Below are 19691 nucleotides of genomic sequence, written 5' to 3'. Positions count from 1 at the left end.
AAAACGTGAAATTTTCCTTAACATTGTTACTTTAAAAAATTTAATGAAAATTCTTCATTTTTTAAAAAAAAACATAATTTTTCTAACAGTTTTTCTTTAAATTTAATTATTTGAACAACTCGTATAGAAATAGCAAAGATAAATAAAGATAAAAGAATAGTATGAATAATAGAAAATCATAAAAATAATGAAAAAAATCAATGGGAGAAATAAAAAATAAAAATAATTAAAAAATAATAGAAATAGAAAATAATGAAAATAATAAAAAAATAATAGGAGGAATAAAAAATAGAAATAAAAATAATAAATAATAATAAAGTAAATAATAGAAATAATGAAAAAAGAATAGAAGAAATAAAAAATAGAAATGATAAGAGAATAATGGGAAGAATAAAAAAATAGTAAATAAAAGAAATAATAATAAAGCGAACAATTTTCAATTTAATATGAGAATAGGAATCGCAACAAAAATTTTGTTATTATTGACCATAATTGTTAATTACTTTGGTTATAGATTCATTCTCTGCTACGCTACGTATAAATATATATATATGTGTATAGATAATTGCTTTTCTTTCCACACGAAACGATTAACTGGGATTTTTTGCATCACTTGTTAGTTTCGATTTAAAGTGAATAGCAAGACGAATCGAAAATCGAATAGGTCGGAAGGTTGAAAACGACTGGACCAGAGCCAGACAAATGGACCGGGTTTGGAATTTTATCATCATTCAGGAACGTTCGCGATGCTTGACCCAATAACGCGAGATATTTTCTCCATTTATCGTATGGTCGTTTTGTTCGCAGCCTTCATAGAAAAGTGCCATTTGACAAGTATACGCGAATTGCGCGCCTGAAGCTCAAATTTTTACTCAAGTCAACTATTTTTATTTTTATTTTTTTTTATTTGTTTATTTATTTTACTCTTTTTTTTTTGTAGTAAAAGTTTATGTGGTCCAAACATCAATTTAACGAATGACGAAATATTTGAGCAATAGAAAAATGAAAGGTTTTTGAATTTTATAAATTTTTTATTTTATTGTAAGGAGAGAAACTAGAAGATTTCCTCACTGAATAGAAATATTTATTTTAGTTAATAGAGCGGTTAATAGAGTGCCCATTATTGCCCTTGGGTAATAATAAAATAATTGTTTCGAAGAAAATATTATTATTATATTAAAATAATAAAATTATAATTCAATTAATGCTTGAGAAAATGTTTTTCATTTTTGGGGTTTGAAAATAAAATTTTTGAATATTCTATATAAATATAATAAACTATAAACTTTAGTTATATTCCATGGGTCATATTGAAGATAACTTTAACCGAAAATATCTTCCATAAACATGAAGACAGTATATTTCTATGTCGCATAAATTTTTCGACATCTATATATACATATATATTGTACCATATGTATAAATTTATGTATTCGATACTGAAATCTATAACGAAAATCATTTCTCCTCTAGAATTTATAGCCTATGAAATTTATATAAATTATATTCAACAATTTTACATTCCCCAGCAGATGTATCGCGTACAAAATGAAATTGCCGTATCATTTTTTTTCTTTCTCTCTCTCTCTCTCTCGTTTTTTAATACACCATAGAGTTAAAAATGATAATAGTAAAAAGTGAATTAAGTAGTTGAATTGCAAATTTTTTTTTTTTGCAAAAAAGAAAGTTACGTTAGATTGCGATAAAAAAGGTGATGAATAAATGGATGAAAGGTGCGACTTGTGCATTTATTAATGATAAAAGAAAATTTTTTTTAATACAAGACGATATGAAGCTTTTACATAATGAAATCGTAAAGTAATAGCGAGTTACTGGTCAAATAGAGGGAAAAGTAATTGAATTCTTTGAAGTTTATGTATTAAGAGTCTGAATAAACTTGAGTGGTGAGGTAAAACTTTTTTTTAATTTATACAATTTTACACTGTTTTAAATTTGCATTAGTTGCTTTTTATTTATTTAAAACGATGACTGAATTTTTGTTTCGAATTTGATGAAAAAATTGACTAATTTAAGAATATTTATTATAAAACATGAACAAATTAAAGATAACCGAGTGATAAGATAATTATTTTATATAATAGGAATATTTTTACTGTAATTTTTTCAAAATTATTTTCATCATTTTAATTTTGATTCAATATTAAAAAATTTAACAAACAGAAGAATTTAAATTATTAATATTTTTAAAAACTTATGTAATCTTTAAAATTTCTAATGAAATTGATTGAAAATATTGAAATTTTATAAAATTTTATAAAACATGCGCTTTAGTGCGCGATATTTTAGCTAGTATTAAAATAATGAAATTTAAATAATGAAATGAAAATAATGAATTAAAATATAAGCCGTGACTCACCCTCGGCAGTGGTAACGAGAACCATATTTTGGGGATGTTTGTTGACCAGTCTTCGAATTAGGTCGATTTGCTCGAGGGCAAGTTGCACTGAGTCCAGATGCTGCGAGGAACACGGCACGTATGCCGACCAGAACTGCAAGCATATAATGAAAAATGTACATTATTTACCATTATTTTCGTAGAAAATTTACTTGTGTGTTGAAATAACATAGCTATATGTAACTCTACAAAAAAAATGGAACAATAATAATGTAATTTTCGATAGTGTAGAAAAAAAAGAAAACGTACAAATTTTATAAAATGGCGACATTATTAAAAACTTTTCAATTACATTTTTCCCTCGAATAAAAAGAGGAACAATATTTCTGAAATTTCAAATATTTGTTCTCTCGCACAAAGGACATGATTCTGCTTTAAATAAATGACTTTTACAGTGATTCTTTATTTTTACAGTGATTGTCTGAGTGAAGATACTTTTTACTACTGAGAAACAAAATTAAAAGGGTGGAAAATTTCTCTTACTAAAACTACTTTTTACTACTAAGGAACTAAATTAAAGGAATAGAAAATTTATTTGACTGAAACTACTTTTTACTATACTCAGGGTTACCACGCTTTTGCTCTTTTCATATTCCCTGACTTTTCCAGGTTAAAAAACGGAATTTTTCCAGGTTCTTACAATGAAAATATCAATAACTTCATTTTTCAATAAATATTAAAATTAAATTCCATAAAACTTTTTGAAAGAAAAATTAATTTATTAAATAATTAAATGTTTCATAAAATTGAATTTTCATATAAAGAATTTTATCAACAAAATTTTTAAATAATTTAATTCTCTTGACAAATTTTAATAAAATTTTCAAGAATAATTTCATTCGTTGATAAATTTGATGAAAATTGTATTGAAATTCTGCCACGAGTTTCATTTTATTTTTGTGAAAATAATAGAATCCCTGTAAAAATGTTATTATTCATGAAAATAATTGAATTATTGGGAAGAAATTTATAAAGAAAATTTGTCAATAATTGAATTCCTGGGAAATTTTTATTATTTATGAAAATAATTGAATTCGTTTAGAAAATTTTATTAAAACAGTAGATATTGAAAATCATTGAATTGTAGAAAATTTTTGAAAATAGTTCAAATTTTGCCAATTTTTAAAATTAAACCTTTTCAAAATTCAATTATTTCTAAAAATTTATAGTAAAATGCTTTAAATATTCAATTGTTATATAAAATTTTAACTAAAATTCATTTTTAAATCAATTTTTATTAGAAAATTCTATTAGAATTCAATTATTTAAATACAAAAATAAATAATTTGTTAATTGAATGTTTCTTAAAATTGAATGCTCGTAAAGAATTTTATCAGATAAATTATTAAATAAGTAAATTCCCTCGACGAATTTTAACAAAGCTTTTTAAAATAATTACATTTTTCATGAAATTTGTTTAAAATTGTATTAAAAATAATTGAAATTCTGCGAAAAGTTTTATTATTTGTGAAAATAATTGAATACCTAAGAAGAATTTTATTATTTTTGAACATAATTAAATTTCTGCAATAAATTGTAATGCAAAAAAATAATTTATTGAATAATTAAATGTTTCTTAAAATTCAAATCTCATAAATAATTTTATCAACAAATTTTAAATAATTGAATTATTTCGACGAAGTTTAATAAAATTTTTAAGAATAATTTCATTTTTCGGGGAATTTGATTAACATTGTATATTAAAAATAATTGAAATTCTACAATGAGTTTTATTATTTATGAAAATAATTCAATTCCTAAAAAGCATTTTATTATTTACGAAAATAATTAAATCCCTGTAAAAATTTTATTATTTATGAAAATAATTGAATTATTGCGAAGAAATTTTAAAAAGTTTGCAAATAATTGAATTTCTGTGAAATTATTAATATTTAATGAAAATAATTAAATGTTTGCCAAGAATTTTATTATAATTTTTGAACATAATTGGATTTCTGGGAAGAATTAAAATACTTTTTGAAAATAATTAAATTCCTGAGACGAATTTTATTAAAATATCTTTTTCAATAATTGAATTCTTTTGTGAAATTTTATTGAAATAGTATATATTGAAAATAATTGAATTTTGACAAATTTTTGAAATTAATTAAATTTCTATGTAGAATTTTATGAAAATTATTTTGAAAAAAATTTTATTGTTACAAAGAATTTCATTATTTATGAAAATAATTCAATTTTTTGAAGAAATTTAATTAAAAATGTATTTAAAATAATACTTAAATTGTAATAAATAAATTGTAGAAAAAGTTTTTAAAATAATTGAATTTCTTTGCTGAATTTTAATAAAATTTTTAAGAATAATTACATTTTTTGAGAAATTCCATTAAAATTGTATGAAAAATTAACAATAATTGAAAGTCTGCGATGAGTTTTATTATGAATTTATGAAAATAATTGAATCCCTGTAAAAAATTGTATTATTTATGAAAATCATTGATTGAATTTTAAATTAAAATTTTATTAAAAATCTTTAAAAACAGGGGAAATTCCAGAAATTTTTTTAAAATTCCATTCTATTTCTAGATTTTTTCTGACTGAAACTACTTTTTACTATTGAGATAAGAAAATAGATGGCTAAAAATTTTTAGAAGAACATAGTTAATATTTTTTCATTATCAAATTTTGCCTTGAATAATTTTCCAAAAAAAATGTATAGCAAACATTTAGTGAATTTTTTCACGAAATATTTAGAATGCTCATTATAAATTAACTCTCATTGAAACGACGAAACTGGAGTTCACAAACATCTATGGCGCATAACTGTATTAAAAAAATTTTTTATTCACATCCGCTTCCAGCATAACGCTTTTTAAAAACGCAGGCGACACGTTTTAAACATAAATATCGTCTCGCGTCGTTAAATAAAAGTTTGCTCGTCGACATTTATATTCTATGCTGCCAGTGAAAAATTAGTTTCGCCTACAAGCGCGCGTATTTTTCTATATGTTTATGCTTATCTATAATCGTATGAGGGCAAAAAAATGTTGTAATGCTTTTAAAAATGTATACTCCTCATAAACAGTGACAGTGCATCAGAAAGTTATATTTAGTGTGGATGATGAATTTGATATTACACGAGTTTCTACAAGTCATGGAAAACCTGGAAATCATGAAATTGTCATGGAATTTCATTTTGATTCATGGAATAATGGAAATCTCATGGAATTTCTAATCGGATCATAGAATTTTTAAAGTTTTTGTTGTAAACCCTTCGCGCTCCTTTATTACTCAGGGTGGTCACAAGTTTCAATTTATCAAATTCCCTCAACTCCGCAAGTTTAACACACCTCACATTATAACTCAATAAGAGTGCAAAAAAAAAAAAAAATTCCTCAATCATAAATTATGTAATATTCTATTATTCAAATGTTATTCACGAATAATCATTTCCTCTTCAATAGCTGAAAAAAATGTAAATCTTCAATAACAAATTCAAAATGAATTCCTCCCACCTTATTGTTTATCTCATCTATCGAGCGAAAGATATGCTATCATTTATTATTCACGAGAAAAAACTAATCAATCGAATAATATTCTTTTATATAGAGAAAGAACGACTTTAATAAATTTGAAGGAAAAGAAAATAGAAAAAGCAAAAGGTAAACGACGTTTGAGAAGAAATTCACAAGAAAGAAAGAAAGGAAGATAAAAAAAATCAAGTAAAAATGAAAAGAGTTATAAAAATCAAAACGAGTGAGTAGTACTTAAGAATTTTAAAAGTCTAGAATGTTGAGGAGCTTTTTAGAGCGAAGGTGGGTGTGTGGGTGGGGGGGGGGGGGGCTTGATCAAACTCGATACTCTTTCACACACAGGCCACTGTTTCAGCAGGGTGCTTTTACTAAAGTAGTTTCCAAAAGTTTTCAGTCTTGGACAGAGTGAGCAAGAGAAAGAGAGGGAGAGAGAGAGAAAAAGAGAGAGAAAAAGGAAAATGGTCCAAGTGAACTAAAAGTCGGGGGGTATGAGAACGAAAGCATAGACCTGAAGCACTTTGCTTTTCGATATCGAAGATCCATAGCCGACAAGTATTCTCGCTCAGCCAGAAGCCGCACGGATCTTGCACTTCCGCAGGACACATAGGAAAAAGGCTGCTTTAGTCCCCGTGTCGTCGTCTTCTTAGTAGCGTTGGATGGCAATTTTCCCATCCCCGAAGGCAAGCACACAGCAATAAATAAAGGTTCCATGGATCAAAATAAATTGGAGTGCATTTAACTTTTACGAGAGTCGAGTTTCATTACAAAATACCAAGAAAGTGCTTTTATACCAAAAAAAGGAGGGAAAAAGTGACACATTATTACAATTACATCCGGTTTTAACGAAAATTTTATTTTATTATCCCTTTACTGGGACTGTTCGTACTTTTCTTTTCGGTTACACTGAAAAAAATTGAATTGATTCAAATAACCGATTAGTTAATTTAATAACCGATTTAATTTATCAATTAAATATTTACTTGAATCAAATAATATTTATTCGAGTCAATCAAATGGTTCAGTTCATATTTGCTTCAAATACTGAAATTATTGGTTCAAATACCATTTAACTGACTCCAATCAATATTAATTGATAAAATTAAATATTTTATTGATAGTCAATTAATCGATTATTTGAATCAAATAAATTTTTTTCCAGTGTAGTTCTGTATTTTTATCTTTTTAATTTTTTTACTAGTCATTAGCATTGTGTCCGACTAAACATAGTCAGGGTTGACCCATGTCAGGGAAATCAGGGAAAAGTCAGGGATTTTTTTTAAAAGTAATGTAAAAAATAGAATTTTTGGAATTCATAAGAAAATTCTGAATTTTTGTGTCTTTTTGTTTGTCCTCAAAAACTATGAAATTACCACGAATTCTAAAAAAAACTAATTTTTTTCTAGTTCTGACAACAATTTATTTTAAAAAACTTAATTCTATTGAAGAACTGACATAAATTAATTACTTATAAATCATTTAATAAAGTATTTTTTTGATAAATTTTAATTTCAATTCTGTTGAAATTAGTTTAAATTTTTTAAATTCTAACGCAATTCTCTGAAAGAATTCAATTATCTTTCTAACTAGCAAAATTCTACACCGAAATTCAATTATATTCAAGAATTTTTATAAAATTCATTGGAAAATTAAATTCTCTTCATAAATAACAATATTCATCACAAGAATTCAATTATTTTCGAAATTAATAAAATTCTTCAGGAAAAATTCAATTATTTTCAAAAAATAAAAAAAAAATTATTCGGCAACATTTTAATTATAATTTTATAAATGAATAGCAAAATTCTTCGACAAACTTTAATTAATTTGAGGAATTTTAATAAAATTCATTGCAAAAATTCAATTATTTTTATAAATAATAGTATTCATCAAGCAAGAATTAAAATATTTTCAAAAATTTGAATAAAAGTCATGGCAAAATGATAATTATTATCAAAAATTTTTCTTACTTCAATGATTTTCAATATTCTATTATTTTAATAAAATTTTCCGAAAGAATTCAATTATTAAACAAAAACTTTGATAAAATTCTACACAAACATTGAATTATTTTCCATAAAAAAAATTTGATATGAATTTAATTATGTAAAATAGAATTTGCATATATTTTTTTCGAAAAAATCAATTTTTTAAAATTTGATATGAAATTCTTCTTCGTAATTCAATTGTTTTCAAAAGTAATGAAATTCAATTATTTTCAAAAATTTTAATACAATTCCATGCAAAATTTCAATTATTTTGATAAAATTTTGTCACTTCAGTGGTTTGCAATATTCTATTATTTTAATAAAATTTTCCGAAAGAATTCAATTATTAAACAAAAACTTTGATAAAATTCTACACAAACATTTAATTATTTTCCAAAAAAAAAAAAAAAATTGACATGAATTCAATTATAAAAAATAGAATTTACATTATATTTTTTTGAAAAAATCAATTGTTTGAAAATTTGGTATAAAATTCTTCGTCGTAATTCAATTATTTTTAAAAGTAATAAAACTCAATTATTTTCAAAAATTTTAATAAATTTCATGGCAAAATTTCAATTATTTTCAAAAATTTTTCATGATTCTATAATTTGTATATTTATTATTTTAATAAAAAATTCCCAAATTCTACAGGAATATTCAATTATTTTCTAAAATAACGAAAATATCACAGGAATTGAATTTTTAAATATAGAATTTGCATAAATTTTCTCGAAAAAAATAAATTGTTTGTAACTTTTTTTATAAATTTTTTCTCAATTATTCAATTATTTTCGGATAAAAATATTATCATTACTTAGAAAAGTAGATTTAGAATTTTTTTAAAACTTTTGTCTGACTAAATAAGACTTTTACTACTGATTTACCAATGTGGATAAATTTTGTAGATTTTACAGGAACATTTTCAGAACATTTTCATGATTAGTAAATTATTGCCGACAAAAAATGCTGTTACAATACTTAAAATTGAAAATTAGATTTTTTGAAACTTTGGTCTGACTGTAATTTGCTTTTACTACTTGATTTACCAAATTTCAAAAGTTCTGTAAAAGTTCCTTATGAAAAGTGTATTGATCAGTAACTTTTTGTCTGACTAAAAATGTTTTTACTACTTGAAAAAGAAAATTATAATCTTTGGCAAATTTGTCCAACTCATATTGACTTTTACTACTGATTTCATTAAAATTAAAAGATTCGGTCGATTCTTTATTATATAAAAGGTAAAATTATTTTTATTTTAGTTAGAAAATTTGTAATTTGATACTTTTTGTCTGACTGAAACAAATTTTTACTACTTTCGTACAAAAAGAGAACAAAACGACGGTTTTGTCTGACTAAACCGTCTCTTACTACTGAAAAGCGACATTATAGGCATTCGAAAGCAGTGGGCTGACTAATACTCGACCTTTACTACTGATTCTCTACAGCAGCGCCAGAAATAAAGAATTGTTTGATCTTAATTTACTTGTACTACTAATTTGAAGTAATTCGAAGGTTTTTTGAAAATTATATTCCGAATTTTTTGTTTGAAATTTATTAATTCAAAAGCAAAGTCAGTCACTAATTCGAATTAGTAAACATTTTTTATTAATTCGAATTTAGAGAGTAGTAAAAGTAGAAAAGGAAAATTTATTTTTTATCGAAATTCCTATTATGATCATCAGCATTATTATCATCATTAGAGACAATTATACTCTCAATCACACGGAATTAGTTGAATTTTATCTCATCATCATTAAAAGCTCTTTCAGCTTAAAAGTTATAATCTTCCACATTTGAAGACTCCTAATTTTTATTGGAAAAGTTTTCTTGACTCTTATTTCTTCATGAAGAAAAATAACAACGCTTTTTCGTTAAAAACATGTTTATAATGAACTTTGGAATCTAAAACGCACATATATAGTATATCTGCCGGAGAGGAATGCAATTTCGAAAGTGGCATTGCATCGACAGGAAAATTGTGGAGGTTTGCGTTTTATCTTTTTTATTCGTATAGAGAAAAAAGTTGAAATCTTGAAAGAGAGAAAGAGAGGTAGCACGTCATTTGATCCAGTGGACGTGAGATGACAGATATGATAGATTGAGAGGGACATATATATCATATAAAAGGAACTTTCTCCATTTTCAAACAGTCGGAGAATAAAATTGAATATTACAAAAGTTGAAAAGAACTTTCACCAAAAAATATCATATTCTTTTGAAAACAAGTCGGCTATTGACAAATGTGGTAGTAAGTCATGTTTATTATTTTTTTTTTTTTGTAAATTTTAATTTTTATTGGGGAAAACAATATCACAGTAAATCGTAAGGTATTAAAAAGTGTTGCAGATTAAATTGACACCAAAAAAGATTAAAATAATCAATTTTGGTGTTATTTTTGAAATTAATTTCAATGAATGAAATTTTAGTTTATTAAATTTTTTTATAACTATAAAACATGAAGATATCGATAACTCCGAGTCTTCGACTCGGAGTCATCAATATCTTCATATTTTATAATAATTAAAGATGACCAAGTAATAAAATCATTATTTTATATTATAAGAATGTTATTCTACTTCAAAATTATTTTCATTATTTCAATTCAATTATTATTTTCAAAAAATTTTAACTATTTTACTTTATATCTATTATTTTTAATAATTTTCGAAAAAGTTCTTTGGCAATTTTCAAATCCATTTGTTTACTATATTCAATTTCAGGAAATTTCAATTATTCCTAAATTCTTTAATTAAATGCATATTAGAAAATAAAAACTTCAAATAATATAAAAGAAAATTCAATTAAACTTTTTCAAAAAAATTAATTTCAAAATTCAAGTATTTTTAAAAATTCACGCTCTATTGTTTTTAATATTCAATTATCATCTAAAATTTTAACTGAAATTCATTTTTATAAAATGAAAATCAATTTTTATTAGAAAATTCTGCAAGAATTTAATTATTTACATGCAAAAGTAAATAATTTGTTGAATAATTGAATGTTTCTCAAAATTCAATTCTCATATAGAATTTTATTAACAAATTTTTAAATAATTCAATTCTTTTGTCGAATTTTATTAAAACTTGCATGAACATAATTATACTTTTTTCAAGAAATTCAATTATAATTGTATTAAGAATAATTGAAACGCTGCGATCAGTTTTATTATTAGTAAAAATAATTGAATCCTTAAGAAGAATTTTATTACTCTTGAAAATAATTAAATTTCTCCAATAATTTCTAACTTCTGTAAAATTAAATTTTTTTCTAGTGTTTATAACTAAAATTCTTCAATAAATCCATTATTTTTAATAATTTTCAAAAAAAGTTCTTTGAGAATTTTCAAAATCATTCGTTTAGAATTCAATTTTACAAAAATTTCAATTATTCGGAAATTCTGCAATTAAATATATATTGAAAAATAAAAACTTGAAATAATTTCAATAAAAATCCTATTAAAATTTAAAAAAGAATTAAATCTACAGAATTTTTTTGGCAAAAATATGAAAAATTAAGAATTTCAATGATTTTAGTTTGAAACTTTTTCAAAATTTAATTATTTTTGTAAAAATCCACGTTATAATGCTTTTAATATTTAATTATAATCTAAAATTTTAACTGAAATTTATTTTTAAAACCATGTTTATTAGTAAATTCTACGAGAATTCAATTATTTAAATACAAATAAAATGAAAATAAATAATTTATTAATTTCATGTTTCTTGAAATGAAATTCTCATAAAAAATGTTATCAACAAATTTTTTAAATCATTAAATTCTTTGGACGAATTTTTAAATAAAATTTATGAGAATAATTACATTTTTCGAGGAATTCGATTAAAATTGCATTAAAAATAATTGAAATTCTGCAATGAGTTTTATTATTTATGAAAATCATTGAATTCCTAAAAGAATTTTATTATTTATAAAAATAATTGAATCCCTGTAAAAATGTTATTATTTATGAAAATAATTGAATTATTGCGAAGAAATTTATAAAAAAATTTGTAAATAATTGAATTCCTGAATAAATTTTTTTATTTATGAAAATAATTGAATGTTTGCGTAGAATTTTATTCAAATTTTTTTTTAATAATGGAATTCTTTTGGAAAATTTTATTGAAATAGTAGATATTGAAAATCATTGGATTTAAGAAAACTTTTGAAAATAATTGAAATTTTGACAAGAGTTTGATTAAAATTTTGAAAAATAATTGAATATAAATTCAAACCCGTGTATTGAATAAATAAATAAATAAATAAATAAATAAATATTAGAGAAGAATTTTATTATATATAAAGAGAATTGAAATTTTGACGAGAATTTTTTTAAATTTTTGAACACAATTGAATCTAGTAACTATGTTACTAAGTTAGTTAGTAAGTTAGTAACTTACTATTCTCCCTGGAGAAGCTAAATTCGTTGAATTTTTACAAATCGTTGACTTTGTTGTTTTATTTAAAGTAAAATTCCATTCATAGTTAAAAATAACACCAAAATAGATTATTTTAATCCTTTCTGGTGTTAATTTAATCCTAGAGGGATTAAACTGTTGCATATTATTTTAATCCATTCAGGTGTTATTTTAACACCTCACGTTTTACTGTGATAGGAAGGGAATTATTATTTTTAGAGAGTAAAATTTGAACTTTGGAATTTTTGAGAATTTCTGCGACTTTTATTATTTTTAGAATAAATTTTAGCTTGTAGAAGTAGTAAAATTTGTTTTTATTTTTCGCATATAATATTTTACATATTTATTACTTTAGGTCGCTTTTTACGAATTTGGTGTCAGATTTTTAAAATTAAAAATGGCGGATTCAATATGGCGGACGTTAAAAATAGCAAATCGATCGAATTTGCTTAAAATTTGCTACTCGGGATTTTTTAGATTCGCTGATTATGAATTTAGCGTCAAATTTCCAAAATTCAATATGGCAGACTAAAAACTAAAAATCAAATTCTTAAATTTTATAATTTTTTTTAAATTATATTTTCTTTAAATAAATTGAAGTTGTTTTAGTAAAATTTTCTTTTAAAAAAAATATTCATCCATTTTGTCGCTCGTTTCATTTTTACTATCAGAATTGAGGAGTTCTTGACAAAGTTGGTCACGCGATTTAATACAATAATCTAAATCCAGTTATGAAACAGATGGACGTTAATTTTGTTAATGGACTTGACTTTTGGGTGTGAATAGTTAGTCGGCGCTTGATTCTCGAGGTTGTGGTTTACATTTCTAACCGTTAAGCTTTCTCTCTCTCTCTCTCTCTCTCTCTTTCGGCAATGGTCACGCAAATAAGGATTAATTAAACGGGTCACGGGTGCTCAAAATATCCCTTTAATTCGATTTGCAGTTTACTCCAAAGTTTCTAGTGTGTCATTTTTCTGTGTCTATTATACATGCATGTATATTCCCGCCTTCGTGGGAAAATTTTCACATTTTGTCCGAAAATTACCTGTGTACTATTGTCCTTTACAAGAATACTTATCTCCTCACTTGGCTACTAATTTTCATCATGGTAAATTTCCCCTCAAAATTAAAGACTTGAATGTTCTCTTGTCAATTATTTTCTTTTGAAGCTTTTTTTGGTGTTTTATATAAAAATTATGTTTGTGTAACAATTCGTTTAACTCTGTTTTTCATTTACTTTTTTTTACTTTAAATTTACTTTCTTAATTTTTATTTATTATGTATTTATATTTATATTTTTTTTTCGATTAAAAATTTATTTATTCAAAAATATTCATATTTAAAAATAAAAAATTTTGTAATTTGCATAATAATAATAATAATTAAAATTGATTATCACGTTCCGTAACATTTGCTGGTTAAAATAATAAAAATTATTAGTTAACTTTATTTGTTTTTGTAAATTATGTTTTTAATTAATTAATTTATTTGGATTTTTATTTATTGATTTACTTATTTACACTTTTGATATATTTAAGTTAACTATTTATTTAATATTTTCACAAATAAAAGTTATTGACTCGAATTTTCTGCACATAATTGTTATTAGATAATCATAAATAATAAAGTGAGTGATAAAATCTTTCACATTTGACATTTTATTAAACAAAATTATTTTATAGCGTGGGAATTTTATTGCAGGAAAAACTGATAAATAAAATGAATAAAACACAATAAATGCATTAAAATGAAATTTGAATATTCTTGACATTATTTAAAAATATTATTATCGTGTGGCTGTGTATTTATATACATACCTCTATACATTATAATAAATGTAATTAATTGAAATCCGACTATAGTATGTATATATGTTAATAAAAGAGTATTATAATTATAAAGGAAATTTTAAAATGAATAATAATTTTTCATTTTCTGCATAATTTAATATTATTATTATTATTTTAGATAACATTATTATTAGTACCTTTATTATTATCTTTTTTTTTAAATAAAATAATTTATAAAATATAATTCTCTTAATGAAGAATATTAACTTTATGGGATATTCGTTTGTTAAATATAAAACATTTACGCGAGTTATGTCACATATTATAATAGGCGGAAGAATTGTCATTAATTATTATATGATAAAACAATGGCAAAATCATTATATTTCAAGTGCCTTCAAAGCCACGGAGAAATCACATTATAAATTGAAATAATTTGAATTGCAATTCAAAGTTCAAGTGCAATTATTATTTTTAATTTAAATGTTTCTCTTTAAATGAAATTTAAAAGAAAAGTTTCATTAAAGTGTGCTTCTAACTTCCAAAATGAGTGAACAATATTGAAACGTTGCGAATAAAAAATGTTTTGCTTCTATTTTTTATTTTTTTTAAATTTATTTTCTTCAAATAATTTATTTTGTTCATACAAATAATTTATTTATTTCTGGAATTTCGCCTGTTTTTAAAGATTTTTAACAAAATTTTAATTTAAAATCATTATTCAATGATTTTGATAAATAATAACATTCTTTACAGGGATTCAATTATTTTCATAAATTCATAATAAACTCAAAATTCAAAAGAACTCAATTATAGTTAAAAAAAATTGTAATAAAATTGTACGCAAACATTTAATTATTTTTCATAAATAATATAAATTTCTCAGGAATTCAATTATTAGCATTAGAAATTTCTTCACAATAATTGAATTAATTTCATAAATAATAAATTTTTTTTTAAGAATTCAATTATTTTTATAAATAATAAATTTGTTTTAGGAATTCAATTATTATCATAAATATAATATAGCTCATATAATTATTTTTAGTACAATTTTAAGCGAATTCCTCAAAAAATGTAATTAATTAAAAAAATTTTATTAAAATTTGTCAAGAGAATTAAATTATTTAAAACGTTTGTTGATAAAATTCTTTATATGAAAATTCAATTTTAAGAAACATTTAATCATCCAATAAAATATTTATTTTTGTAGTTAAATAATTGAATTCTCGTAGAATTTTCTAATAAACATTGATTTAAAAATCAATTTCAGTTAAAATTTTAGATTATAATTTAATATTGAAAGCATAGCGTGGATTATTAGAAATAATTAAATTTTCAAAAGGTTTCAGATTAAAATCTCTGAAAATTTGAACTTTTCATACTTTTAATGAGGAATTCTGTAGAATTAATTTTTTTCAAAAAGTTTAATGGAATTTTTTTTAATTATTTAAAGTTTTTAATTTCTAATACATTTAATTGAGAACTGTCAGAATTATCGAAATTTCGTAAAATTAGATTTTAAGAAAAAAATTTGAAAATTCTCAAAGAACTTTTTCAAAAATTATTTTAAAAAAATTGATGAATTTTAGTTGAAAATTCTAGAAATGAATATAATCGTAATGATGAAAATAATTTTTGAAGAAGTTACAGTAAGAAAGTCTTATCGACTCGGAGTGATATCTTTCTTCATGTTTTATAATAATATTCCTTCAAGTTATTGAATTTGAAATTTTTTGAAAATTTTAATTTCTATATGAAAAAATAATAATGATTAATTATTTATTTAAAAATGAAGTTATTGATATTTTCGAATAATTTTATTATTAAAAACCTGGGAAAGACAGGGAATTTGAATATAGAGCAAAAGCGTGGTAACCCTGCAAACAAATATTTGAAACGTCTCCGTTGAATATTCCAGGAATGTGAAGGGAATATTTCGATGAAATGGAATACTTGAGGTTGTGAGAGTTTGAAAAGAAAAAAATTTTTTTTTTATTCTCCCTGAAAATTGGAATGCAACGATTATAAAGTGAAGTGGAAAAGTTTATCGCTTTTTTTTGTTTTGTTTTCTTTTGTTTTTTGCTAGTTCCTTTTTTTTCTTTGTGTAAGAAGTGTAAGTTGATTCAGGAAGTTAAATTGAGTAGATAGACTACCTGAGCTGCAACCATGCCTTCCTTTAGTCTCCGGAGATCTGTATGACTCCAAGCACTCTGGGACCAAGGGGGGATGTTTCTGAGGTCATCAAACTTGAATTCTCTCAGCTGGTTCTTTAGGAACTTTCGTATATTCCATGGTAAATCGTTGTGTCTAGAATCAGAGAAGCAAATCATCTTTTTAAATCATCTTTTTTTTTGTAAAAAAAAGAAAAAAATTAAATTATTTATTTATTTGAAAAATTTACATTTGTTTATAATTTTAATTGAACGTTCGTTAAATATTTCGATTATGGTGGTTCCCTCACTCTCGTGAATTATCTGATGTTTGTATATATTGACTTGATACAAAAATATAAAAAAAAAAATTAAACACGACGCGAAATAAAATTGCATTCTGAGTGCTTTTAAGTAAGTACATTTCAATGTTGTGTTTGTACAGTTTCTGAATGCAGAATATAAATTATAAAAAAGCTCGAGCACTTGAAAAGCAGAAACGTGTTTGGCATTTGTAATGCCTGTCAACTCTTTATGTATATTTTAGATATTTACATTTTTATATATGTAAAACAAAAGCAAAAAAAAAAAAATAATAATGAGAGATTTTTATTTTTTTATTACATTTTGGAGTTAAATTCAATCGAGTTTTGGGGGAAATTTATTAGAAAAAAAGGAAAATTTGAAAAGATTGAAATTTCTTATACTATCATCATCATCATCCTCTTTCTTGTTAAGTAAGTAACTTTTTGAGAAGATCCTGTCAGTTTAGTCGTTTTTCAAGCATCTGTGTTTGTATTGAGAAACATCTTAGAAACTCGTTTGAAAAACTTTTTTCCCCGTGTGCGAATTTTACTTGCTCGAACTTTTCAAGCGTGTGTCAATTTTAAAGTTTTTTTTTCTGCCTTTCTTCCAACCGGAAACCAGCACGAAAAGTGCCACACCCTCAGCGTTCACGCGTGCAAAAGTGTTCTCCACAAAAAAAAAGAGAAAAGGAATTTGAAGAATGATCAACATTTTTCCAAAGCTTTTCCAGAGTGCGAAAATTTTATTCGTATTAAACAAGTTTTACAACTCTTTTCAATTTTCAATTTTGTATATAGAGCAAAAAGATTCTCAAGTAGATTTTTTTATTTATTTATTTATTTTTTTTTTGAAAAGAGGAAAATAATTCTTTAATTAAATAATTAATTCTTTAATTAATATTAGAAAATGAAAACTTCAAATTATTTAAAAAAAAATTAAATTAAACTATTTCAAAAAAATTAATTCTTCAGAATTGACAGGTAAAAGTATTGATTTTTTGTAATTTTGAAAAATTGCGTTGAATTTTTGGAAAACGTCGTTCAAGTTCCGGATTAAAATTGACAGTTTGTGGGGGAGTTTAAGTCAAAACGCTTTTGATCTCACCCAAGGGAGTTCATGAGTCGTGTGTCTGATCGAAAATTGCTTCCCTTGTAGTTGACCAACTTTAACGTTACCATTCGAGAATTTAACTTTAGAATGTTAGCAAGCGTCGTTGAAGTTTAGCAAGTATGTGCATGTGCATTTTGCTTTCTACCGACTAAAGTTTGTTTTAGTCCCGACATTAGCCCAAGACTAGACGCTTGTGTTGTTACAATATACCCGCCCATTACATGACTTTACAAGTTTCTTGTATCCAAAATTTGACCCACCACCACCACGCCACACCGTCAAATACTAAACTACACGAATGAAATCAATTTTAGAAAGCTATTCCCTATATATATCCGTGTAAAGGCATACTCCACTTCTACACTATTTGCTTTGATTAAATTTCGACCTAATTAAATACAAAATTCGAGAATATTTTGGTTAATACGAATTTTCTTGGGAATTTTCTTTTGTGATTAAGGGAGAAAATTTGCGCTCGTCTTTTTGGTGGGAAAAGTAGTGAAAAAAATTTAATTTTTCGAATTCATGAGAAAATTTTAAATTTTTGTGGTTTTTTTTTGTTTGACTCGTAAACTATGAAATTACCACGAATTCTAATAAAAAGCCTTTAAAATTTCTACTTCTACCAATAATTTCTTTTTAAATAACTTAAATCTTGAACAACTATCAGAAAATAAATAAATTATTTAATGAATAATTTTACTTCAATATTTCAAAATTAATTTAATTTTAAAAGAGTTGCGTTTACAAGTTTCATAAATAAATGAACTTCAAAAGGTTTTAATTAGATATTTTATCAAATTTCAATTCTTAATAAATTTAACTCGAAATTTTATAAAATTTTAATTTTTTATGAATTTAATTGGAAATATTATAAAATTTCAATTTTTAATGAATATAATTGGAAATATTATAAAATTTCAATTTTTAATGAATTTAATTGGAAATATTATAAAATTTCAATTTTTAATGAATTTAATTGGAAATATTATAAAATTTCAATTTTTAATGAATTTAATTGGAAATATTATAATATTTAAATTTTTAATGAATTCAATTCGAAATTTTAATGCACTTAGATTTATGAAAAATTTTAATACTTCCGAATTTTCTAAAATTAGTTGAATTTCTCATTATATATTTAATTAATTATTAAAAATAATGAATTTATAAAAGAATTTTAGTTAGAAAAAACTAAAAAATCGAATTTTGAAGAAGTTACAAATAATTGCAGAAATTCAATTATTTTCAAAAGTAATAAAATTTTTATCACAAAATTCAATAATGTTGAAAATTTACAAAAAAATCTTGACAAAATCCTAATTATTATCTTTATAAATAAAAAAATTCTTCTTCGAAATTCAATTATTTTCAAAAATTGTTATACAATTCTTGTCAAAATTTCAATTATTTTCAAAAATTTTTCTTAATTCAATAATTTTCAATATTCTACTATTTTAATAATATTACGCAAAAAAATTTAATTATTAAACAAAAATTTTGATTCACGAACATTCAATTATTTTCCAAAAAATAAAAATTTTACAAGAATTTAATTATTTAAAATAAAATTTGCATAAATTTTTTTAGAAAAAATCCAATGTTTTTTAAATTTTTGCATTAATTTCTTCGCAGTAATTCAATTATTTTCATAAATTTTAAAATTCTTTTCATGAATTTAATTATTTTCATAAATAATAAAATAATTCGGAAAAAGTCAATTATTTTCATAAATAACAATATTCATTAGAAGAATTCAATTACTTTCAAAAGTAGTAAAATTCAATTATTTTCAAAAAAATTTCCTAATTGAATAATTTGTGTATCAATTATTTTAATAAAATTTCCCAAAAGAATTCAATTATTTAAATACAATTTTGACAAAGTTTTACACGAATGTTCAATTATTTTCTAAAATAATGAAAATTTCACAGGAATTCAATGATTAAAAATAGAATTTGCATACATTTTTTCGAAAAAAAACAATTGTTTGAAACTTTTTTTTTTTACAAAATTCTTCGC

General features: G+C 23.1%; 1 protein-coding gene across 1 annotated transcript in view; it reads right to left on the bottom strand.

Annotated features, from left to right (window-relative positions):
* LOC122510815 (dipeptidase 1) overlaps positions 1–19691 on the bottom strand; it is a 100745-nt gene that overhangs the window by 54764 nt on the left and 26290 nt on the right. Inside the window, exons 2-3 of the mRNA XM_043625723.1 lie at positions 16257–16410; positions 2378–2510 (exon numbers count right to left, since the gene is read on the bottom strand). Coding sequence (XP_043481658.1) covers positions 2378–2510; positions 16257–16410 — 287 coding nt within the window. The remainder of the gene's footprint in view (positions 1–2377; positions 2511–16256; positions 16411–19691) is intronic.

Source organism: Leptopilina heterotoma, unplaced genomic scaffold (assembly GCF_015476425.1).
Source record: "Leptopilina heterotoma isolate Lh14 unplaced genomic scaffold, ASM1547642v1 Lhet_76, whole genome shotgun sequence".
In the NCBI taxonomy this organism is placed as follows: Eukaryota; Metazoa; Arthropoda; class Insecta; order Hymenoptera; family Figitidae; genus Leptopilina; species Leptopilina heterotoma.
Note: the sequence above shows the minus strand (reverse complement) of the source record. Positions and strands in the feature narration are given on the sequence as shown.